Here is a 24988-nt window from a genome sequence, read left to right as displayed (position 1 = left end):
TGCACTGTTAAACAATAGAATACCAATTGAAATGTATTAAATATTTTGGAAGTTTTTCTACATTTTCATATATATTGTATTCTGTGTTGTAATTGAAATCAAAGTGTATATTATTTTTGATTACAAATATTTGCACTGTAAAAATGATAAACAAAAGAAATAGTATTTTCAAGTCACCTCGTACATGTACTGTAGTGCAATCTCTTTGTCATGAAAGTGCAATTTACAAATGTAGATTTTTTTTGGTTACTTAACTGCGCTCAAAAACAAAACAATGTAAAACTTCAGAGCCTACAAGTCCACTCAGTCCTACTTCTTGTTCAGCCAGTTGTTAAGACAAACAAATTTGTTTACATTTACAGGGGATAATGCTGCCCTTTTCTTATTTACAGTGTCATCAGAGAGTGAGAACAGGCATTTGCATGGCACTTTTGTAGCTGGCATTGGAACCCTAACCCTTCCAGAGCACTGTAAATTTATAAGAATCCTTCTCACTGTGCCTGTATCCTCCTGAACTGCAAAATGCTTATTCTACAGCTTCAGAAGACTTAAAAATTATCTCCAGTTATCAATGGTCATTGATGAAGTGAGCTGTAGCTCACGAAAGCTTATGCTCAAATAAATTTATTAGTCTCTAAGGTGCCACAAGTACTCCTTTCTTTTTACAAAATTATTGGTAACCTGATTTTTATACATTATTTCAAATGAAGGATAAGATTTTTCATATCATATAACTAGTTGAACTGGACTTTATTTTAACAAATAAACGGAATTGGAGTAGTGGCCCTGTGTTGGTAAGCAAGTAAGAAGTGTCTTACATGCAGATAGTACAAAAAGGAAACTCCTGGCAATACTAAGAAAACAGCAAGAAATACCAGTGAAACACTTTTGTTTTTTGTTTTGGTTCCCCCCCCCCCCCGCCTCCCTCTCCTCCCCACCCCCCCACCCCCCCACCCCCCGCTCTCTCAAGCAGTCCATAACAGTTTAGGAAGGCAGCAAACCCTGGAATCAGAAAGGTTAAGAAACACTACTCTATGTGATGGATTATCCCACCACTCTGTGGTTTTCTTTGTCTGACTGCTCACAACCACCAACACTATAGATATCTGTCCTATAACAATGGTTTTCAACCTTTTTTCATTTGCAGACCACCAAAAAATTTCAGAGGGAGGTGTGGCCACCTTTGGAAATTCTGCCTGTGGTCCATGAACCCCTACCATAGAAGTCTTAGACTGAAAACTGACTGAACAGAATTAAACTATAAATGTTGCATATGCTTGGCATGGTATTTGATGCAGTGTGAGAGAGAGTGCTAAACTGTGGGCTTCTATGGTAACAACATTTCTGGCTTTTGACCTGTAGGTGGGAGTATTCACATACTTTTGATTAGTCAGAAAAATGGAATGCCTTTTCTAGGATCTGAAACTCTGTTTTCATAGGTTTCAGAGTAACAGCCGTGTTAGTCTGTATTCGCAAAAAGAAAAGGAGTACTTGTGGCACCTTAGAGACTAACCAATTTATTTGAGCATGAGCTTTCGTGAGCTACAGCTCACTTCATCGGATGCATACCGTGGAAACTGCAGCAGACTTTATATACACACAGAGATCATAAAACAATACCTCCTCCCACCCCACTGTCCTGCTGGTAATAGCTTATCTAAAGTGATCATCAAGTTGGGCCATTTCCAGCACAAATCCAGGTTTTCTCACCCTCCACCCCCCCACACACAAACTCACTCTCCTGCTGGTAATAGCCCATCCAAAGTGACAACTCTCTACACAATGTGCATGATAATCAAGGTGAGCCATTTCCTGCACAAATCCAGGTTCTCTCACCCCCTCACCCCCCTCCAAAAAACACACACACAAACTCACTCTCCTGCTGGTAATAGCTCATCCAAAGTGACCACTCTCCCTACCACATTGTAGGGAGAGTGGTCACTTTGGATGAGCTATTACCAGCAGGAGAGTGAGTTTGTGTGTGGGGCGATGGAGGGTGAGAAAACCTGGATTTGTGCTGGAAATGGCCCAACTTGATGATCACTTTAGATAAGCTATTACCAGCAGGACAGTGGGGTGGGAGGAGGTATTGTTTTATGATCTCTGTGTGTATATAAAGTCTGCTGCAGTTTCCACGGTATGCATCCGATGAAGTGAGCTGTAGCTCACGAAAGCTCATGCTCAAATAAATTGGTTAGTCTCTAAGGTGCCACAAGTACTCCTTTTCTTTCTGTTTTCATAGTCACCTTTCGCTGACCCCTTCAACATAGTCTGTGAACCCCCAGGGGTTCAAGGACCACAGGTTGAAAGCCATTGTCCTATAACATAGCATTTGTCATACATTTTGTTTGATGAGCTCCTTTCTCATTGCTGACATTCAATCAATACTATCTTCCTTAGTGTTCTCCTTGTTACATTCTCCATCCATTCTTGTATTTGCCCCTTCTTCCATGCTGCTCCTTAAGTTTAGAGCACCCTTCCTCTTCTTGTGTGGCAGCCAAGTGCCCTGTTCTCATTCAGATGCTCCCTTAAAACATATACTTCTTTTGTATGGCTTTTCAATATTAACTTGCCGATTGCCATTTAAAAATGTCTATTAAATATTTCAAAACACCCATCCCTGCCTGCATCTTGGGACTAGGACCTACATACTACATTTACTGTATATTAGACTATATGTTTATATGATATTGTACACCGTGCTCCATGCACTCTACTGGTCATCGTTCACTTCAGGTACAATTCAAAGTGTTAATGACAATCTTTAAAATTTGTCATGGTCTGGGTCAAAGTAATGTAAAGTGTAGTTCTACTCTGAAAAGGGTCTGTAAAGATAGCACCGTGGGGTTTCATGTTTATTGTCTTTCAATGACCTTTGTATCAAATGTAACATAAGTTACACTACATTTTTAATTGCCAGCCCTGAAAACTCAGTCTAGGCTGTGACAGCCATGTCGGGGCTCTTTTCTATTTTGTGCATCATCACTAGAAGTAAAAGTTCTGCAGGCTAGTCAAATCATTTGTTGCACCTCTGCAGCCTCCCCCACCTTGTCTCCTTCATTATGTATTGTCCTAGCTATTGAAGCTCAGAGGGGAATCTACCAGGTGCCACAGCTGGTGGCAGCAGGATAGTCTCACTTGACAGCCTGAGCCTGTCCCTCCACAAGCAGCTTCAGGCTAGGGAATCCAGCTCTTCTCCCCTGCTCCCACAGACTCAGCGGGAAAAGGCGAATGGGAGTGATTTTAGCAACGTGGGCCCCCTTAAAAATAAAGTAGTAAAGTGCCCGGCTGGGATTTGTCCTGCTCGATTGATTGCCGGGATAGCCAGTGAGTTGGCTTAGGACTGAAGAGAGCGGGGCAACCAATGGGCTCTTGAGGGATGGGATGGGATGCAGCTTTAGGGAAGTGAAGTTGTGGGTGGGCCTTCGTGAGCCAATGGGTTCCCCAGGGCATGTCCAGGCGGACAGATTAGGGACGGGCGCGGCAGAGGCGGGTCGGTTCGCTCACAGTGCGCAGTTTGGTTATGATAGAGGGGAGCAGCTGGCTTAGTGGGTCTCAGTGGTGAGACAGCAGGCGGGGAATGGCTCCGCTGCGGGGTCCTAAGGCGGGGATGGAGGAGCCGGAGCTGGCGGGCTCCTCTCCGCGGCGCTTCACCTGGGAGGAGATCGGGCTCCGCACGGGCCAGGGGCACCCGCAGCAGGAGCGGTGGCTGGTGATCGACAGGAAGGTCTATGACATCAGCCAGTTCTACCGGCGGCACCCGGGGGGCGCCCGAGTCATCAGCAGCTACGCGGGGCAGGACGCCACGGTGAGCGGCAGAGGCGTCCGGTTTATTAGCGAGCGCAGGGCGGGGAACTGAACTGGGGCGCAGGGGGTGGGTTAGTTGGGTTATCAATTATTGTGTGGGGCAGGATGCCATGCTGGTGGCAGCAGAGGGGAGGGCCCAAGTAATTGGCCTCTGTAGGGTTAAAAGAAAAGGAGGACTTGTGGCACCTTAGAGACTAACCAATATTTGAGCATAAGCTTTCCTGAGCTACAGCTCACTTCATGGGATGCATACTGTGGAAAGTGTAGAAGATCTTTTTATACACACAAAGCATGAAAAAATACCTCCCCCCCCACCCCACTCTCCTTCTGGTAATAGCTTATCTAAAGTGATCACTCTCCTTACAATGTGTATGATAACCTGGATTTGTGCTGGAAATGGCCCATCATACACATTGTAAGGAGAGTGATCACTTTAGATAAGCTATTACCAGAAGGAGAGTGGGGTGGGGGCAGGTATTTTTTCATGCTTTGTGTGTATAAAAAGATCTTCTACACTTTCCACAGTATGCATCCCATGAAGTGAGCTGTAGCTCAGGAAAGCTTATGCTCAAATAAATTGGTTAGTCTCTAAGGTGCCACAAGTCCTCTTTTTCTTTTTGCGAATACAGACTAACACGGCTGTTACTCTGAAACCTGTAGGGTTAAGACAGCTGCACTGGAGAGCTATAGACAATGATTGATTTATCAAGACAACAGAAGGGGCAAGGTCTCAGAACTGCAGGCTGAGGAGAAAGGTACTTGTCATATGAGAGAGATTTGTGCCTGCGATCACCCTAAACTGCACAGTGTTTATCTGATCCTTTATATCACTGATATCACTAGGCTGGTGACTTCAGGTGACTTCTAGCCAACGGAACTTCCCTATTCAATCTGTGTTGGAGTGTGGTGCCCATAGACAGATGTGTCACTTGAGGTGGTTTATGCTGGGAGTTGAGAGGCAGAAGAAACTGCCTCCCCTAATGCCCATAGATAGAAACAAATGTTCTGTTTGCTCAGATCCCTCCCTCCTCCGTGACAGAGGGATTCTTGTGGGAGAAATAATAACTGGCTGGTAAAACACTCTGCCGTTTTGAGGAACTAGGAGTCACAGGTTCCTAAGAGATGAGTTTCCTGTTTCTGTGGGTGGAAAAGAATCTGTTAACTCTTGGCACATTATGTAGATGTGAAAGGATATCCCTGAGCAGACAAACAAAGCCAAAACCCAATATTCCATAGGCCATGCTTCCTGCTCTCAGTCCCTAGTGCCCAACTGTAGATGTCCCTTTATATGCCTCTTTAAAATCAGTCTCAGAAATTCAATTATCTGACATCCTATTATCAGTGTATGCTGGCAGACCATAAACATACCCTTGTAACCCCCTGTTTCAGGGGCCTCCAGTCTTATGCCACCCTCTGTGACTTGGGCAGCTGGCTATGGCCCAACCTGAAACAATCAGAGAGAGACAGTTTTTACTAGCAAAAGGTATTTTTCTAAATTGTTTCTGATTCATCCACCTTCTTCACCTAGGAGTTTTTATGACGGTTGGTCTGTGACTGAAAATACAGCTGCATCTTACAACCTACAGTCCCAATGAAATCATTGGGCTACATTATGGCTGTATTGCATTTAAATTCTTCTTTGTATTACTGCTCAGTTTTCTTCACATAAAAGTTAATTTCTTGCTCCCCTTTGGAGTGGCTATCACTTCTTTTATTCGCTTTCTCCTTTTGGCTTTTTAATAGCAAGAACTCCTCTCTCACCCTTTCCTTAAATGGCTAATAATTCATTTTTGTTGCTAAGTGATACAGTATCAGATGCTGGGGGACTTGAGAAAGAAAAGGTGGTGTTTAGAAAGGGGCTAAAGATGTCTGCAATTTCATCGGTTCTCCTGCTTCTTAACTGTGTTTTGGGAAACAAAATTAACAGGTAAAAATGGTGTTCTTCTTGCTTCCCTTTCCAATCTTCCTAAAAATATATATATTAAAAAAAAATAACTGCACTTGCACTTTCAGCTCCCGCATATAAGTCACATCTGGTGTTTGGGATATGTTAGCCAATCCATAGGGCTGGGATATCATTTTTGGTAGTAAATTTCAAAATGTAAACCTCCAATTTTGAAGCATTTTAGAACACTGTTTGTACCTTCCTACCCTGAAAGCTGATCCATACACCTTGATCTTATCAGCTGTGCACTACTCCTAGCTGGTTTCACACCAAAAAGCTGACTGGGTGGGTGGGAATAGCACATAGGTGCTGGAACTGGGCGTGTGGCAGCACCCCCTGGCTTGAAGTGGTTTCCATTATATACAGGGTTTACAGTTTGGTTAAATGGCTCTCAGCACCCCACTATTAAAAACTGCTCCAGCATCCCTGGAGTTGCATTGAGGGCAGCATGAGAAATATAAGAAGGAAGAGGGGCACTATTGATTTAAAGAAATATTCCTTAGAAAAGGTGATGAAATACAAGTCAAGACATACTGGTAAATATCAGCCTTACTTCAGAACTGGATGTCACCTCCTTATCACCAATCCTGTGTGTGTTGGTCTGATTTTTGCCTGTGGGAATAGAAGCAGGAAATAAAAGGGACTGGGGTTCACTGTAGAAGGATGAGGGGATGGAAGGAATCATGTGTGTTTCCTTCCCTTGTCCATCTCATACAAGGTCTTGAAGCTCTCACCATGGAGGGAAGTGTGCAGGGAGCTCCCTGACTACTTTCAGATAGGGGAAGTGGAATCAAGAGGAAAGAGGTAACCACCAGTTAGCTAATCAGCTTGTGAGGAAGTTGGGTGGCTCTGATATGCTGACTGCCTTATTCTCAGAGGGTGGGTTTTCTCCAAGGGATGTAGTGGAGCTAGGAATTCATGAGGAAGCTGTTTTTTCTCCTCATGATCAGATTGTGTGCTTATGTGTGGGTTTTTGTTTTATTACAAAAGGAGACTGATCTGAATGTACTTCCTTAATAGCACAATTACTTTCTCTACAGTAACCCCAGGATTGCTGGCCAGAGGTAATAAGGAAATCTAAAATAAAATTCTTTCACAAAAAAAGTGCATGGTCCTTTTAAGAATGTGGCTCATGATTCTTCTTTGTTAGTACTATCCTTTCCAAAAGGTGCATTAGAGACTTTGCCTCCATTAGATGTTACTGCCACTCTACAGCCATCAGGTGAATGAAAGGAGATATCCCAGGGGCTAGGGCGGTAGACTGGACTTGAGAACAGTAGTTCAAGTACCTGCTGTCTCAGCCTCCCTGTGAGATATGGGGCAAGTCACTTAATCTCTCTGTGCTGAAGTTTCCCATCTGTTAAATGGAGATAATAGCACTTCCTTAACTTACTGGGGTGTTGTACAGATCCATATAATAAAAGATTGAGACACTCTGATACTATGGTCATGGCTATAGAAGCACCTTGAAAGATACAATGACTAGTCTAAATGATAATGTCGTCATTCCTGCTTTGTCTATGTATCCAGGCCGTCCAACAGGAACACGCAAATGGAGAAACTAGTAGCCTTAGGCGTATCCAACCTACTCAGTTACATAAGGTGTCTTGCTACCTCATGCCATAATGCCAAACAGCTGTCAGCTCCAGTAACAGAACTGCTGATGTTCTCCATGCCCTTTCTGCTCTATGGCCCCATCTTAGCTTCTCTCTTCCTTCCCTGATCAGCCCATTATCAAAAGCTAGCCATCACCTGCTTTCACTTTCCATCCTGCTTTATTGTTGTGCTCCTTGTACCCAGATAAGGTGTGGGTAGCATTAAAGTGTATCATACTATAGCTATCTGTAACATGTCTGTCGCCACAGTACTTATACACCAAAACAATTATTAAGAAATACACAGTTTGCCTATATATCGTGCTTTATATACATAGGGTTAGATTGTTACCTGCACTGCGTACTTCTAAAAGGGAGTAACAAATTCCCTACATCCATGAGTAAGCTACCTTGACATTTGGTTCATTTATAAAGGAGTAAGTGGGGTTACTCACCTGCTTACTACCACCCCAAGCAAGTGAATGGGCCAGAGTAGCTGAGCCAGCATGAGGAGGAAGTAGTTTACTGTTGGTATAGGTCTCCTGAGCATGGAGGAAAGAATTGTGGTTCAGAAGTGTGGCTCAGAGTCACAAGGCATCCCAACATACAGTTGGAGTGGTGCAGCTTGGTCAGGACTGTGCCTAAAGTAAAAATCTAGCCCTGAGATGATAAGTATACTCTAGGTTAACACATTACCTTTCATCTGAAGATCTCACCGCATTTTACAAGTGTGGGTAAGGATTATTATCCATATTTTTAGGCAAAGAAGCTGAGTACAGACTACTTAAGTGACATGTGCAAGAACACATAGCAAGACTGTGACAAACACGGGTACTAGAGCCTGGGTTCTCCTAACTCCCAGTCCTGTATTGTACTGACTAAACGTGTTGGCTGACAAAATTAAGACTAGTCGCAGGCCTACAATAGTGTTGCCAATTCTAGTGATTTTTATCATGAGTCTTGTGATATTTGGCACCAACAGCTCTGAGGGAAATAAGTAGAAATGGGATAAGAGGGAAGGTCCTCTCATGGATCAGTAACTCATTGAAAGATAGGAAACGAAGGATAGGAATAAATGGTCAGTTTTCACAATGGAGGGAGGTGAACAGTACAGATCCTTGGTTTCTGAGACCTGTGCTGTTTAACATATTCATTAATGATCAGGAAAAGGGGGTGAACAGTGAAGTTGTATTATTTTCCAACTTTGCAAGATAGATAAATCCAAAGCTGATTGCAAGAGGGCTCTTACAAAAGAGTTGCAGAGGGCTCTTACAAAACTGGCTGATTGGGCAACAATACGGTAGATTAAATTCAATGTTCAAAGTAATACATGTTGGAAAAAATAATCCCTAATATACATAAAGAGGATCCCCCACCCTGTCCAAACACCAGCATCAATGGTCACTTGCACATTCAACTCCTTGGCCTGGGCTGGCGTTAACCCTGAGTAATGACTTGGGCAGGGATGAGTGGGCCAAGTTGGCACTATCATCTGCTATACAGGGGGTTGGAAGGAATGTGGTGGCAGGTCCAGGCCAGTGCAGACACCAGACCCCTTCTCCAGGTCTCTCTTACCTTCAGCTCCACTGCTTGGTGCATGCAGGCAACAGGGCTACGTGTGCTCAGGGATCTTTCTGTTGCTCTGTTCTGATCTCTATGTCTGGCTGGGTCTGGGGCCTGCACAGTCCCTTCTGTGGATAGATATGAGGCACTGCAGGGCTGTCTGGTCTCCTGGCTGCTTGTAGGTGACCCACAAAGTGCTGCCTCTGCTGTCAGCTCTGCAGTGCGATAGCAGAGGCTCCAGACCTCTTGTGGGGAGATATGGCCACCTGACTGCCACCTGAAGTATGCATCAGCTGTGCCTCAAGCCCAGCACCATACATGGACCCAGTAGGAAAAAACTGGGCTGTTAACAGAACCACTTTACAGCACAGAGAGACGTGGGGCAGTCCTTTGAACTCAGGCTCTGTCCCACAAACATTGGGACAGTTACCAATACTGGGCACTGGTCAGTCTGTGTCGCCTGGGATGGGGGATGCACCCTCCCTCCAGCTGCTCAAACAGGCACCAGAATCTTCTGGGTGATGCCCCATTAGCAGGGATGGGGCAGAATATTGGGTCCAGCAGGTTCTATGGCATTGGGATGGGCAGTTGGAGGGGCTAGGAGCTACCTGGAGAGATGGGAACAAGCAGAGGGATGGGGGAGTGAGCTGCTGGGGAGCAGGGTCGTGAACATGAGAGGGAGAGAATGAGACACACCACCCGCCCCAGCTGGTAAGGGGGTAAGTAGGACAGTATGGGGTGCAATCCAGACCAGCGGACTGTCCAGGAGAGGGCTGGACTGTGCAGAACACATTTTGTGGGGGCAAAAACTGGGACTGGAAGCCTGTTGGGGTCACCCTGCAAGTAGTAACCAAAGCTGGTGGGAGCCAGAGTGTGGCTAGTATTTGCTGGCAGTCTGCTAGAGTCAGAGCTGGTGGACCAGGGCTGTGACTATACACAGACACTCCGGGTGGGACCTGCAGGCTGATTGTGAGGAGCTTAGGTTTGGAGGCACCCCAGGTTGCAGGGCAAGTGGTGACACAGCCCCTCACTGGCTAGCCCAAGCCACTGCCTATGTTGCCATGGCTACACTGCTATATTTAGTGCACTATCTTGAGCGGAGCTCACGTGTGTCTGTCTGCCTGAGCTGAGAATTACACCACCCTGCTGCAGTGTAGATATAGTCTCAAAGGCCCTTCGATATGGGTTGTTTCCCTGCTAATTTCAGCTTTCAAGCCTGTGCCATTTTGGCTGTAAAGTGGTTCAAGAAAAGGTCACAAGGAGGGAAAGTACTTTTTCCCTAATCTTTCCTTTACTCAGAAATCTTAGTTTGTTGTAGAGAAATAAGTGGCTGGGTTTGCAGAATCTGTCTGTGAGGAAAGGCAAAAAGAAGAGTCAAAGATGATGCCCATGATGTCAACTTGGAAGATAGGAAACTGGAGCAAATTAGTTCTGGTGAAACCCCACCAAGTCAGTGATCTTAGATCAGAAATGTGTTTGGCCCATTGACTTTTCAGTAGCTATGAGATTTCCAAGGGGAGAATATAGGCAACAGGTGGAGAAGTGGAACTGGACTGATGGTAATAGTTTGGGGTTGAGAGGTAAATTTGGGAAACAACAGCGTGGAGGTGATACCCGAACCCGGGAGAGTCATTGAATATAGTTATCCAAAGGAGAGAATGTAAAGGAAAAGAAGAGAGACCTGGAGGACTCTGATAGAGAAAGGAGTATGTGAAGGTCCTAGAAGGATAAGTCAAAAACATAAGAGGATACCAAGAAAGTGGAGAACAATGGAAGCCTTGGGCAGAGAAGTATCTGTTTCAGAGATTTGTAATGTCTAAAGGCAGAAGGGACCACTGTGATCAACTAGTCTGATCTCCTGTACATCACAGGCAATAAGACTTCCTTGAATTAATTCCTGTTTGAATTAAACGATATCTTTTTGAAAAACATCCAATCTTGATTTAAACATTTCCATTGATAGAAAATCCACCAGAGCCCTTAGTAAGTCGTTCCAATGGTAAACTACCCTCACCATTAAAAACATGTGCCTTACTGCTAGTCCAAATTTGTCTAGCCTCATCTTCTGCCACTGGAACTTTTTCTGTCTTTGTTCTACTGTGTCTGAAATGGCGGGGGTCAAGGATAAGGATGATGGAGAAGAGACCCATTTGAAACGGCTAAAGGAGAGAGTAATTAGGGATATAGGTGACAGAGGTTACTCTGAAGTGAGTGAAGCTCATACTGTAGAGGGTCAAAGAGAGAACTGGAGGAAAGGAAATGGAGGGCACAGAAGTAAACTGCTCACATGAGGTTAGAGGTGAAGGAGAGGAGGGATATGGGTATTAAAGAGACAAGTGGTGTCAAAAGGATATTTTGGGATTGGAGCTATAATTGCATGTTTGGAGGTAGAGGGGAGAAAACCAGAGGAGAGATTTAGGATAAGAGAATGACTGGGAGTGGACAAGGTTGAGGAAATACGTTATGGGATTGGAGGCTGGAGATGGACATAATAAAAGAAACTGGATTCCAAGACAGAAATTCAGGAGGGGAGGGAGAGGAGAATGAAGAAATGGAGAGCACTTCACAGATGGTATTGACTTTGGCTTGGATGATGTTGGCAAAGTGAGAGGACATATTTCTGGCTCTGAGCATACCCTCTCTCTCAAAGCACTCAGCTGGTTAATGTGCAACCACAAGTCCTGACTCCAGCACCACTAGCATAGATTTATGGTTAATAAATGTGCCTATATGCTGTGATGCTAATGGCATCTTTGATTCAAAACACCACCCGCAGTTTCCAACTATCACAGCATCTTCTGGAGGTTGTGCTACGTGGTGGCTTCCACTCAAGTGATGCTAGGAATTTGACTCTTTCTTGAGGATCAGCAGGTGCCTCTTTGTCAGTGGCTACCTAAAGCCGGGCAGAATTTCAATGTCTGGGAGTATTGACTTGGAGATCAGGGCCAGAAGGGCACAGCCTAGCTAAATATTGTTCCTGAACTTTGGTTTGTTAGTTTGTTGCATTCATTCATTAATATCTATCTATATTTGTGAGGTTCAGGACATGAGAGAGAGAATTTGTTGCTCTTTGGAGAAGAAAATGTGTCATGAAAATACAAAAAACAAAGGAGCAGGTTCATTTAAAAAAATATTCTGCTATCCTACTTCTTTGTTCCTCTGTATTTTGTAATGGATCACAAAGCAAAATGTTGTGAAGGTCAAAGAGCATGGGAGCTCGCGACTGGGTTTGTTCAAATTATTTGTGGCTGGATCTGGAGGGCATGTGGTTCTAACAACATTTTGCCAACTGAAATATTGTAAAACTGGCAATTAACAAGTTGTTTGCAGTGTTGTTGTAGTGGTGTTGGTCCCAGGATATGAGAGAGACAAGGTGGGTGAGGTAATACCTTTTATTGGGCCAACTTCTGTTGGCAGAAGAGACAAGCATTTGAGCTACACAGAGATCTTCTAAGAAGTTGGTCTAATACCCCACCCATCTTCTCTCTGTGTCAGTTAATGAGTTGTCTAAAGCTTCATTATAAGACAGTTGATGCATACTAAAGGCGTAATCCTTCACCATTCAAAATGAATGGGAGTTTTTTCCATTGACTTGAATGGGAGTAGGATCAAGTCCCATTAGAGTTTGTCAGATAGTGTTATTACTGATAACATTAACAATTAATTTATATTGCAGTAGTGCCTAAGAGTCCCAGTTATAGACCAGGACCTCATTGTGCTATGTACTGTACAAACAGACAGTTCCTGCCTTAAGGTGCTTACAATGTCCGTTGAATAAATTAACGGAAACGTTTTACCAATATTTTCAAATAGATTATACTAAAGCTCTAGATACTAAAGATACTTTTAAAATGAGACAAAATGAACATTTCTCTCAAAATATTTTGTTATATTATATTAGGGTTGAAAGAGACCGGAGGAGGTCTTTCAAATTTTCAAGGATTATTTTTTCTGTAATAGGAGCATCTCTTTCAGATGACCCAGATATGAAGCAAGATGTTTTGAATCCATCGAACATTGTCCAAACTACCAAGAATGACTCTTTCTTACCAATTTTTATACCCCTTTAATGCCACATCTCCAGTAATCTTAAGAGTAAATGTATGAGCGCAGATTTATCATATGGATTTTTTCTTGAAGCTATTTTTAAATACAACACATAGTCCTGACTGAAATTTTTTTGAACAAAAAGACTTTCATGGAAAATATTACCTTGTGAAAATGAAATTTGTCCCAAAAAACTTCACGTTTTTGAAACTTTTCATTTTTTGCAGAATGTTTTGATTTTTTTTCATTTTTTTTTATTAAAAGGGTTACCAAAAACATGATGGAAATGGTTATCAAAACTTTTATTTCATACAAATCATTATTGTAAATTTAATTTTTTATTTACAAAATTTCTGAAACACTGATAACCGTTTTAAAAATGTTTTGGATAAATGTTTTGATTTAAAAATTCACAAATAATTGAAGGAAGGAAGGAAGGAAAAGGGGTCTGTTTTGAACCCAGTGAAAGGGGAACAATTTTGATATTTTTTGTGATTTTTTTTTTTCATGTTTGAAACAGATCTAACATGATTTAATATGTTGAAATAAATTGAGTTTTATATGAAAGTATACATTTGTAATTAAATGTTGGAGGCATACTCAGTTTAGGGTATTATAAAAGTTAAACTTTTTTTTTAATGAGTATTTTAATGTATTGATTTCAGATGCAGAATAGAACAGAAAACATACAGTATTTTACTGAATTTTAATCCAGAGTTGCTTCCTGCTGAGATGGAACATAATTTTCTTCGGCTAGCTTAATATCTTCTTAATAAGATGTTAGCGTAATATCTTCTGGGATTTTTCTCACTCCATTCACTTGTATGTTTTTTCAGGATCCCTTTGAGGCATTTCACATTGATAAGGGGCTGGTGAGAAAGTACATGAGCTCACTGCAGATCGGGGAGCTGGCCCTGGATCAACCAAGCTTTGAGCCCACCAAAAATGTGAGTTTGTACAAAAGGCCAGAAACACAACTGGATCTGGAATTGGGAGGATGCTCTAGAAAAATGCAAATCCACATTTCCATTCATGTGCAGTCTGTCAGAACCCCCAATAGACTTCACATTGCATATAGAAACCAGAGTGTCTGCTGGAGGAAGGCTGAAGAAACATTGGCTGAGAGCTTCCCCTGGTGTCATAGTGACTCACACTGGGAATGGCCGGTCCAGTCTCTCACAGACTTCTGCCCAATACGCAATTCCCACAGTGAATCCCACATAGCAGCGACAGTGGGGAAGAATGTGTCAGCCACAGGATCTCCCCAGTGGTACAAAGACTGGCAATGGGCTTGACAGAGCCTGTCAGCTGTTCCGTAGTGTTGCAGTGTCTCCTTTCAGAGGGTATAGAACCGGTTGGTAAAATGTTTCCTTCATTGCCATGTTGGCTTCTCTGCAGAGCAGAAGCAGGGTAAACCTGCCGGCTCCTTAAGCTGTTGTTTTGCCAACCCAGAGTGAAGAGTGCTGTAACTTTGGGTCTCTCCACAGAAATTGCTTGTAGAGGATTTCCGGGAGCTGCACACCACCGTCGAGAGGATGGGACTCCTCAACCCCAACCACCTCTTCTTCTTCCTGCTTCTCCTGCACATTCTGATGCTGGATGTTGCTGGATGGTTTGTTCTTTGGTATTTTGGGACATCTTTAGTGCCTTTCCTCATCTCTACAGTGCTGCTGACCATTTCTCAGGTAAAGTCCTCAACCCACAGAATGTAGTTTGGGACCAGCTTACCCTTCCTTACACTCGGGGCCAGTTACATATTCCTATTACATGGCCATCCCCCTTATCTTTCCTGTGACTAGTCACCTGACTAGCAGGATGCTCTTTCTTCACCTCAGGTTGTATCAATACCAAAGATAAAAGGTTCAGGTAGAGGTACTCAGAGGACTGCAAATGCTGTTGGAATCCTGATTTGGGGGAGTTCACAGTTACTGGAGTTCTTGTCTTGGTCTTGTTCTTGTCAGAGGCACCTTAGAAAATGTCATAGGAGTGATGGATGTGGGGAGCTCACAATTTCTCAAGTCCTCAGCCTTATCCAGCTGGTGGAAGTACAGTAGGCAATGATGCAGAAATGCAGTTTCTAAGGGGCTCACAGCAGCTCTAGTCACAGCTTCTCCCAGGAGTCTGTGTAAAGAAGTTAGCCTAAGGCAGAGATGCTGCATGTAGTGAACTCAACCCTGTGGAATATTTCTTTTGTTTTATTCTGACTGAGTGAATGAAGTCAGAACTATCAGTACATCTCCTTCCCATAGTCTGCTAGACAACCTCACTCCACACAATCTTCTTATAACAAAAAGGTTGTTTCTGGTCTTTGATCTTTTGAGTCTGAACTTCGAGACACATTCTGTGTATGAACCAAGCTTTTTCTTGAGTCCCAAATGGGAGCATGAGGTGCCCTGGAGCTGAGGACACAGAAGCACTGAAAGACACAGTTGCCTGGTTGGTCCTTTGGCATTACTAATGCTCAGAGGAGATGGCAGGAGGCCAGAGGAGGGTTCTTCTTAAAGGAAGGGTACTCTTCTACAGAGTTCAAACTACTTCTGTAGAGTTAGCTCCAGTCTTAGTTCACAACCCTCCCTTCACCCACTACTCTCGTCCCACCAAAGTAGCTGGTAGTGTGAAAAAAATGCTTTACTGGTACCAGGAACACGTTTTTACCAATCTGGGGTTGAATGCTCTGATAGTGAAAATGGAGCAAGTGCCTTTGAGTTCACTGAATGGAGTCTCAACAGATTTCAGGCAGGGGACACTGCACACAGAGGGGTACCTTAGGACAGAGTATATTGACAATACAAAAGGTTTCCTTCATTATCAGCAGAGGGCATTCTCATCGGGTTGGCTTGCACTGACTGTACAGGGAGAGAACATCACTCGAGAGAACGGACATCTCCCTGGTACTAGGAAGAGAAGGTCTCACTGAGTTGGGGAGCACTGATCTCCCAGTTTTCAAGGAATTGGTAGGACTGAGCATACCACCACCCTGGCCCTGATGCAGCCGTGTACTAAAACCTGGCCCTGTTTGTTGAATGAATCCTATTCTTTTTCAGTCTCAGGCTGGTTTTCTGCAGCACGATTTGGGGCACCTTTCAGTTTTCAGCAGTACCAAATGGAACCACTTGGTTCATGAGTTTGTGATGAGCCATCTGAAGGTAAGTGCCTGATACTGGGGGTGTTCACCCTGCTTTGCAAAACTGATCAACCATTGGGGGTGGTTCCCTTTCAGTTTAGATGGCATTACACTGACATTCTGCACTGTACATGTAATTAGAAGAATGTGGTGCAACACTGGGAAGATGGTTAATATGTGACAGATGAGGTGATTTAATTTTTGGTAGTGTTGTAGTCTGATTCCTGTGGTCTCCTCCTTTCCTGTAGGGGCTTTCAGCACAGTGGTGGTCTCTCCATCATTCCCAGCACCATGCCAAGCCCAACTGCTTCCAAAAGGACCCTGATATTGCAATGCATCCCTCCTTGTTTGCTTTGGGAAAGATTCTCTCTGTGGAGGTGAGTGTGGGGGTGAGTTAGGAATTATTTAGACCACTGAAAAGATATGATGCTAAAAGCATCTGAAATCAGGAGGGTGTATGGTTGGGAACAAGCTAATCACTGGATCTTGCAAGGGGCAAGGATGGGATACAGATCTGCTGCCTGAAATCTCTTTGGGTTCTATCAGAAACAGAAAAAGGAAGAGAGAAACAGAGAATAGAAGATGAAAGGAAAACAGGGCAAAAGGCAACTAGCAAATGAGGGAGAGCTTTTGTTGTGGCCTACATTTGCCTATATCAGATAGGTGTACCACACACCAGGATGGGCTGATTCTCACCTCTGTCTCCTTAAGACGCCAGATTAATTTCCCTTTCCTACTTCCTCTCTGTGACATGCCCAGGATACAATCTAGACTGATGAACAGCTGTGTCACCTCAGCCCTCTTACCTAGGGTGCCCTTCAGACTGTTTTGCTGCAGTAGTTACCACTCCTGATCTGCTCTCACACAGCCTTCAGAATGTAAGTCACGTTGAGCTATAGAGTGTGAGTGCTGCAGCCAGCTACTCTTGAACCACACTGCAGGGTGACATTAGAGTGGCTTTAGAGTGGGACCCACACTGCAGGGTGACATTAGCACCCTCCCAATCCCAGGCTTTTTCCAGAAATGTACGTCATGTACTGCCCAGCTTTCTCCTGGACAATACAAGCTCATAGAAAGTCTATCATTTTATTAATAGAAAATGATGTGCACAAATCCTGAAATGCAGTTTCCCAAACACTTCAGTCCAAACACACTGGTTTAGATAAAACAAGTTTCTTAAATACAAAGAGATTTTAAGTGAACACAAGTAACAAGGCATAAAAGTCAGAGTTGGTTACAAGTAAAATAAAGGTAAAATGCAACTAATGCCTAATTTAACAAATGAGTAAATCCAAAGCAAAGTCTCTCTCCCCACATGCTTCAGCAGTTCTACTGGCTGAACTTTCCATTAGGATCGCTCCCATAGTCCAATGCTGCTTCCTTTGTTCTTCAGATGTCGTGAATGCCATGGGCAGAGCAAGGGGAAAGATCATTTGGGGCATCCTGCTTTTCTTTTTGTAGTCCTCTCCCTCCTTTGAGAAGCTTCTCCACCTGGGAGCAGGGTATCAGGCACTCTCCCTGGACAGGAACTTTGTTGTTTCTTTGCTAATTAATTTTGCTAACTTTGTTGACCCTTGCACATGTTCCCTTCCTGCCAATGAACAGCTACCTAGCAAGCAATGACCCACCCACTACTTTGAGATACTCAAATAACTGACTGCTAAAAATGCCCTCATCTATATATATGACTGGTCAGAATGTGTATCCAGTCCTGTCATACACTGATTTGTTCATAGTAATCCATACATTTGTGAACTTCACGCTTGATTATTGCAATTCATCATATCTATGAATGAACCACAGACCCCGCAAAAAGCTCCAGTTGGTTCAGGATGCACAAGCTGCCTACTCATCAGCCAAGGCCTCTGAGAGCACATTGTCTCTGTGCTCCTCTCTCTGCATTGGCTCTCCAGGCAATACAGAATGATTTGCAGAGTTTTGGTCCCAATATTCAAAACTGTCCAGGGATTAGCCCAGTTACCTGAGAATCTTTTCTTTCTGAGACTGACTACTCACTGCTATGTTCCTGTGGTACCATGGAACCGTCAACTTGAAGGATGAGATTATTGACCATTGGAGACAGAACTCTCACCCGTGGAACATGTGAGAATGAGAAATCTCACTATCTTCAGGACAAAGAGCAACACTCAGTTATATGGCTTAGCCTCCCCGCAATAAAAAAGTCCATAAAAATATGGGCTTAGTATAAAAATCAAGACAGATAGTATTCAAGCGGTGATGCCTCCTGGTGCTTCACCACTGTGACAAAAGCAGCTCTGTGGATCACCTGGTTGTGTTCCATGCGCCACAATCTAACACCCACTGTATTAGAGCTTTGCACAATGCTACTTAGTGGTACCTCTCCCCCTTATAGACCAATCTAACAGTTCCAACTGTGACAGGGTCAGGCCAGTTGGCTATAGGAGAGTGATAGAAAGCAGATATATTAGCCCCAGGTTAAGCAGGTCCCTTTTCCCTGGGTAAGGTAACAGGGGCAGTTCCAGAACAATCAGGAACTTGCTGGAACCAATTAAGGCAGACAGGCTAATCAGGGCACCTGGTTTAAAAAGGACCTCACTTCAGTCAGTGTGGGGCACTCAAGGAGCTGAGAGTGAGAGGGCATGCTGCTGCTGGAGGACTGAGGAGTACAAACGCTATCTGGCATCAGGAGGAAGGTCCTGTGGTGAGGATACTGAAGATGTTGGGAGGAGGCCATGGGGAAGTAGCCCAGGGAGTTGTAGCTATCACACAGGTGTTACGTGAAACACTGTGGACAGCTGTGATCCACAGGGCCCTGGGCTGGAATCCAGAGTAGAGGGTGGGCGTGGGTTCCCCCCCCCCCAACTTCCTATTGGATACAGGAGAAGTTGACCTGGACTGTGGGTCCCACCAGAGGGGAAGGTCCCTGGCCTGTTCCCCTATCCACTAGGTGGACCAGCAGAGACTGCAGGGATTGTTCTCCTTCCTTTTCCCCATACTGGCCAGTGATGAGGTTAACTGAGTGAACGGCAGGTTTGACCCACTGGCAAAAGTGGCTAAACTGAGGGCTGCCGTGAATCTCTGAGGCGAGCAAATCTGCCAATAAGCGCAGGACCCACGAAGGCAGAGGAGGAACTTTGACACACAACCTAACTTCATTAACTGCTGGAGTGACATCACTTAACTGTGACAGAGCTAAGCTCTATTTCCTATAACAAATGTGTGTATGTGTATATCACTGACCTTTCTAGAGGCAAAGGGTACATCTACGTGCTTCCCAGCATGGGCTGACAGATGTGCGTTAACTCTGCTTGAACTAGTGCATGAAAAATAGCAGTGTAGTCAGGGTAGCATAGGCAGCAGGAATACAAACCCACCTGACCCCCCTGAGTACTCGGGCAGCTAGCCCAAGCCACTGCCCAACCTGCGCACAGCAACATTGCTATTTTTAGCTTGCTGCTTGAGCAGAGCTAGTGCATGTCTGTCTTACTGCACTGAGAAGCTCGCTCCCAGCCGCAGCATAGAGGTATCCATATTAACCCAAATGAATATCAAGAGTCTATCCTTAGCAGCAGGAGGAGAGATCTGCCAATACCCACTATTGCCATTAATCATGATGAGGCATCTGAGACCTGCACATGGAGGGTCCCCTTCACATTTGATTCTCACCCACTTCACATGGAAGAGTGGGGAAATCAGCCACCTCTGCAGCTACATGCCCCTCCACATGGGTCCTGAGATCAGTAGGTGAGGTCAGGTATGGCATTGTGCTAGCAACTTTGCAGGGAAAGTGGTGGACAGATACTGCATTAACCTATTCATAGACCCCCTCTGTGCAGAAATTGGTGGCCTTTCTTCTAGAAAACTTGGGTGGAGTTGGAGCAGGGGCAGCAGAGCTAGTGTGGAGGCGCAGGGCCTTAGCACAAATGGTGATGGTGTGACAGATTTTTGTTCGCAATCTGCCTGAGGTGTCAGGTGATTAGGCTGAGGCCACAGGATTCTTAGGGGAGGAGATGATGGAGCACACCAAGTAACTGAGTTTTAAAGTGTTATTGATAAAATAATAAAATAACAGCAGAGAGTGCTGGTGGGGGGGATGTTCCCCATGTCACTCAGAGGAAGGAAGAAAGCATTCGTGCCCCAAGCTCTAACCCACTTTCATACTCACACCCGCACTACCCGAGGCTGGCCAAGCCTGGGTGTAACATAAGAAGAAGAGGGGGAAGGGTGGACAGGAGTTCTTGTTCCGTGCACGGGTCATTTAGGGTCCTCTGTTGATTTTCAATTTGCTTTAGCTCTCAGGAGGGTTTTAAGTCCTGGGGTCTTTTGGGGGCATTCTGTTCAGGGACCTTTGTCTCCCGTGCTCTCTGTACCAGTCCAAACTGGCCTTCTGAGACTTTCTTGGTTTCCTCAAAACACATTGGCTTCAGGGTCGCGAGACAGTTATGTTACCATTTGCTGAGCTTCACATTCTTATTAGTTTTGCACCCCCCTTTCAGGTCTGTTTGGTTCAGTTCTCCTTTCCCACAGGCTTCTGGTTGTTTAGCAGCAGGGAGCTTGTTTGTGTGTGCGTTGGCCTTGAGCGGCAGTTTCGCCCCTTATCTTCGAGCCTAGCTGAATTGTCAAGTTAATCCATTCTTTTCTCTTTTCCTCTCTCTTCAGCCTTTTGCAATCTGCAAAGGAACTCACACCTTTAACCTTTCCCAGAATACTTTTCAATGCCTTTAACCATGTTAGCAACGTACAATTCTGATTTGCTTCCCCAGGGGACACCCTGAGGATGGGGGCCATTGGGTTGTGACAATGGCTGCCAGCAGATCTCCAATATCCACAATTTATGAACCTCCAGTTTCTTCTGGAGGGATGGTGAACCCTGCATCATAAAGGAAGAATTTGGAGAAAACTCCTCAACTGGAATCTTATGAAGTATTCCTCCCAATTGGCGCCCTCCTTCAGGTTTTTCTATAAGGCCATCTGGTCTTATATCTTCTTCTAGAATATGCTCCTTAGACAGAAGACAATTTTGGGTGTAAAGTTTCTGGACCAGTATGTCACTGACATTAAGTATGCAAGAGTGGGAAAAAAAATTACAAGATGCTACATGTATGTATTTGAGATTGTAGGGAACATGTTTATTATATTGCATTGTTTGTGAAATAACAGGTTTCAGAGTAACAGCCATGTTAGTCTGTATTCACAAAAAGAAAAGGAGTACTTGTGGCACCTTAGAGACTAACCAATTTATTTGAGCTTAAGCTTTCGTGAGCTTCATCCGATGAAGTGAGCTGTAGCTCACGAAAGCTTATGCTCAAATAAATTGGTTAGTCTCTAAGGTGCCACAAGTACTCCTTTTCTGTGTGTGAAATAGTATGTAATGAGGCCTCTTCTGATCTTCCTTATGCTGTTGTAATTCAATGGATTTAGATCTCTGAGCAGGTGTATCTCGAGGAGGAGGAGGCAATGAAATTTGAGTGGGTGTTTCTCTTGCTCAGCTGACCTGCCATGATCCCTTCTTTTTTACAGCTCGGCAAGAAGAAGAAGAAGTTTCTGCCTTACAATCATCAGCACAATTATTTCATCATCAGTGAGTACACCTGCTTTGCCCAATAGGTCCTTGTCTAACGATCACCACCAACTCCTACATTAAATAATCCCAGGGGTTGAGAGGACTTCTCTCCCACGACAGCCTTATAGGAGATTACAGTGCTTGGGGTACACAATCTATGGCTGAAATTGTCACCTAATGTGCTAAAGCAACTGACACACAGCAATGGCAAAAAGGTGAAAGCAAAGAGAGGAGAGATGAGGGTAATTGAGAAGAAGTAGATAAAATGAGAGGGACAGATTAAAGGAAACTAAGGAGTAGTCATGGAGGAGAGGAGATGGGGGGGGGAGGGGATGGAGGGAGAATCCATCTATTCCCTACCGTCACTATGCTATCTAAGCACCTTATAGATACAAATGTTATTACTCAGAGTCTTTGTCTCTGTCCAGAGGTGGAGAGGTGCTGCTGAGGTGATTGACAATTCCATTATTACAGACAAATATAGCTCTAATGCAAGGTGGAGATTATGGAGAGTGAGATGGGCTGTCAGGGAGATAGGAACAATACAATGGAGGGCTTTAAAGATCAGGATCAAAACCTTGAACTTCACTCAGTATTTGACAGGGAGCTGGCATACAGTGTAGTGCCAGAGTCATGCACTGTCCATGGTCTGTGTTAAAATGCAGCAACCCACACACATATCGAGCCAGCTGGAACACTTTACAGGATATTGCGCTCATTCTGATATATTGCATTACAGAAGTCAAGCCTGGAGGTCATGAAAATGTGGATCATCATGACCAAGTCCAAATCTGACCAAAAGGAGTGCACTCTCCAGGCTACCAGTGGATAGAAGAGTGCAATTTCACTGCTGTAGCTATTTGGGTATTCAGAAGCACTGATGAGTTCAGAAAGATGGTGTGTAGCATCAGGTTCACCTGTTGACTCTCAGGTGCAGGGAGATGGTACGATTTGCATTCAGTTGGAAGCAGGCACAAGTTGAGAGTTGTCTACAGATTGTTGGCCTCTGAATGTATAAAACGGAGGGAGAAAGGAAGGGGAGTGAGGAGAAGAGTAAGGAAGGAAGATGAGGAGCGAAATCTCTTGGAAGCATAGTTTGGTGATGAGCACTGCACAGAGCTCTCCTTTCATTCTGGTTTCCAGGGTGTTCATTAACTAGGTGAGGCTGTTAATGTCTCTACTCTTCTTGTTTTCTTCTCCAGCTATGCCCCTGCTTGTGGTTCCAGTGTTCCAGTTTTACTCCTTGTACTTCATATTCCAGCGCAAACTATGGAGGGTAAGTGCACTCAGCATTTCCCACAAACCTTTGCAAACAGGCAGCTGCTCTTCTAACTGAGGAGGTTTTAGGACCAGGCCCTTGTTTGTCTAGAATGGTGGAGGGGAATTACAGCATATGGATCCAAGGCATTTTCTGGGGCTGGATTCATGTTGCTCTGAGGTGGTGAAAGGGAACTAGAATGCAGGGGCAGCCAGTGAGGCTTAGAGGATTGATTTCTTGAGCTGGATTCCTGCTACTCCACGGAAGTTGAGGGAAGCTATAGTGCAGGAACAGTGAGTGGGCCTTTCTGGGTGAGGTTTCTCAGGCTGGGCACTCTCTCTGGTGTGAGGTAATGGGGGAAATCCACAATACATAGACCATTCGTGCAGGTTACAAGGAAACTTCCCAAGCTGTATCCTCACTGATATGGGAGAATTTGAGGAGAGCTGCAAAGGATAGACACAGAGTGAGCCTTACATGGGGGGATTTGGGGCTTCTATTCCTCCCATTGCGGGATGGTGGTGAGGTACTGTTCTGCTGTAAACTGCTGTCCTGATGAAGGTTTCTCTCCTTCTGTCTCACAGGAACTAGCTTGGACTCTGACCTACTTCATCCGATTCTTTCTTTTCTTCGAGCCCTTACTGGGAGTGACAGGTGTCCTGGGTTTCCTCCTGCTGCTCAAGTAATCCTCATTCTAGCCATGACTCCCTCTGCCTACTGGTACTCACACCTGACTGACTGACCCCTCTTCTCTGCCCTCATAGTGCATTCCTTCCCATCTGTGATTGCCTCTGGCCACTCTGCTTTTCTCCCTTTCCCTATCATTGCTTTCTCTCTTATAAGCGTACAAATTATGTTTTCCATACATTGCCCTCACTTTTGTGGGGGCCTTTTACTGACAACTCACTGGTTGGAACATAAGAGAGAAGTTATACTTGGTAGCCACTCATTCTGGTGGGTCTGAGGGGGCCTTTTACTAACCAGAAAGTGCTTTACCAGGCAGACATTGGTTTGAGATTGCAGGCATGTTACTGGCCATTGCGAGTTTGCATGGGCATTTTACTGAGCAGTCAGTGCTTTGGATGAGGTGGCCAGTTACTTATCTGTTGCCGGTTTGGACTGGGGTCTTATCTGGCAACATTTGGCTTGGGTCGCAGTTCTTGGGTTGGCTTGATGTGAGTCTCTATCTGCTGTGACTGTATGTGGCAATGACTGCTTTGTCTGTATCTGCACAGCGTCCTAGAGAGTATCTTGTTTACCTGGATATCACAATTGAACCACATCCCTATGCACATTGATTATGATAACAATATGGACTGGTTCTCTACACAGGTAAGAGACAATCTTTTACCAGGGTCTGTGGGTGTGAATCCCAGGTCAGGGACACAGGGAGCATACATGAAATTTTGCAGTCGGGATAAAGGTCAACAAGGAGCCCATGGATGATGAGATATTGGGAGAGGAGACTTGTGATCATCTGTGTGGGAAGGTGTGGGAATGAAGCCTGGACTGACTGGGGGTTAGATGAGACTGCATTGATGTAAAAACCAGAATGAGAACATATAGACATGGAAGCAAAGAGATTGGCAGGTAGAAGCTGCCTGATCCAGAGTACTCACATACAGTTCTCCCTGCATAAGAGGCTCTGATAGTTTTCTCCCTTCTGCTTCCTTGATCCTGTGGCCATTTTTCCCCAATAGAAGATATGAGATAAGGAGTGGGAGGACAGGTCTATGCCGGTCCAACTGTCGAGGTCATGTCACTCCTACTGAGTGAGGACCTGATTAATGCAGTAACTATTCCATATCCTAGCATGCCATTCTCACCTAGGCCTGGTCTCCCTGTTCTAATGAACAAGGAACTGTAATCTCCACACCACCCCCAGGCAACCCTGCTCAAGTTAGAGGAAAGTGGAGGTCAGGGGTTGGTACCAATTAATCCACTTCCATAGATCTATGCTCATTTCTCTCTTTTTCTCCCCTAGCTCCTGGCGACATGCAACGTGGATCAGTCCCTGTTCAACGACTGGTTAACTGGGCACCTGAACTTCCAAATCGAGCATCAGTGAGTATAGGCACCTCAGGAGGAGAGGAAATTCCCAGGG

The 24988-nt window shown here is 44.5% G+C and overlaps 1 protein-coding gene across 2 annotated transcripts in view; it reads left to right on the top strand.

Annotated features, from left to right (window-relative positions):
* Window positions 1–3428: 3428 nt before the first annotated feature.
* Window positions 3429–24988, top strand: part of LOC140912487 (acyl-CoA (8-3)-desaturase) — a 30851-nt gene continuing 9291 nt past the window's right edge. For both annotated transcript variants that reach the window (XM_073346950.2, XM_073346949.2), the window contains exons 1-10: window positions 3429–3808; window positions 13794–13904; window positions 14445–14642; window positions 16002–16103; window positions 16330–16458; window positions 21584–21644; window positions 22829–22902; window positions 23469–23566; window positions 24120–24216; window positions 24869–24948. In XM_073346950.2, the coding sequence (XP_073203051.1) occupies window positions 3581–3808; window positions 13794–13904; window positions 14445–14642; window positions 16002–16103; window positions 16330–16458; window positions 21584–21644; window positions 22829–22902; window positions 23469–23566; window positions 24120–24216; window positions 24869–24948 (1178 nt within the window). In that variant the 5' untranslated portion in view covers window positions 3429–3580. The remainder of the gene's footprint in view (window positions 3809–13793; window positions 13905–14444; window positions 14643–16001; window positions 16104–16329; window positions 16459–21583; window positions 21645–22828; window positions 22903–23468; window positions 23567–24119; window positions 24217–24868; window positions 24949–24988) is intronic.

Source organism: Lepidochelys kempii, chromosome 6, assembly GCF_965140285.1.
Source record: "Lepidochelys kempii isolate rLepKem1 chromosome 6, rLepKem1.hap1, whole genome shotgun sequence".
NCBI lineage: Eukaryota > Metazoa > Chordata > Testudines > Cheloniidae > Lepidochelys > Lepidochelys kempii.
The sequence above is the reverse complement of the archived record's forward strand: the minus strand, read 5'-3'. Positions and strand labels throughout refer to the sequence as shown.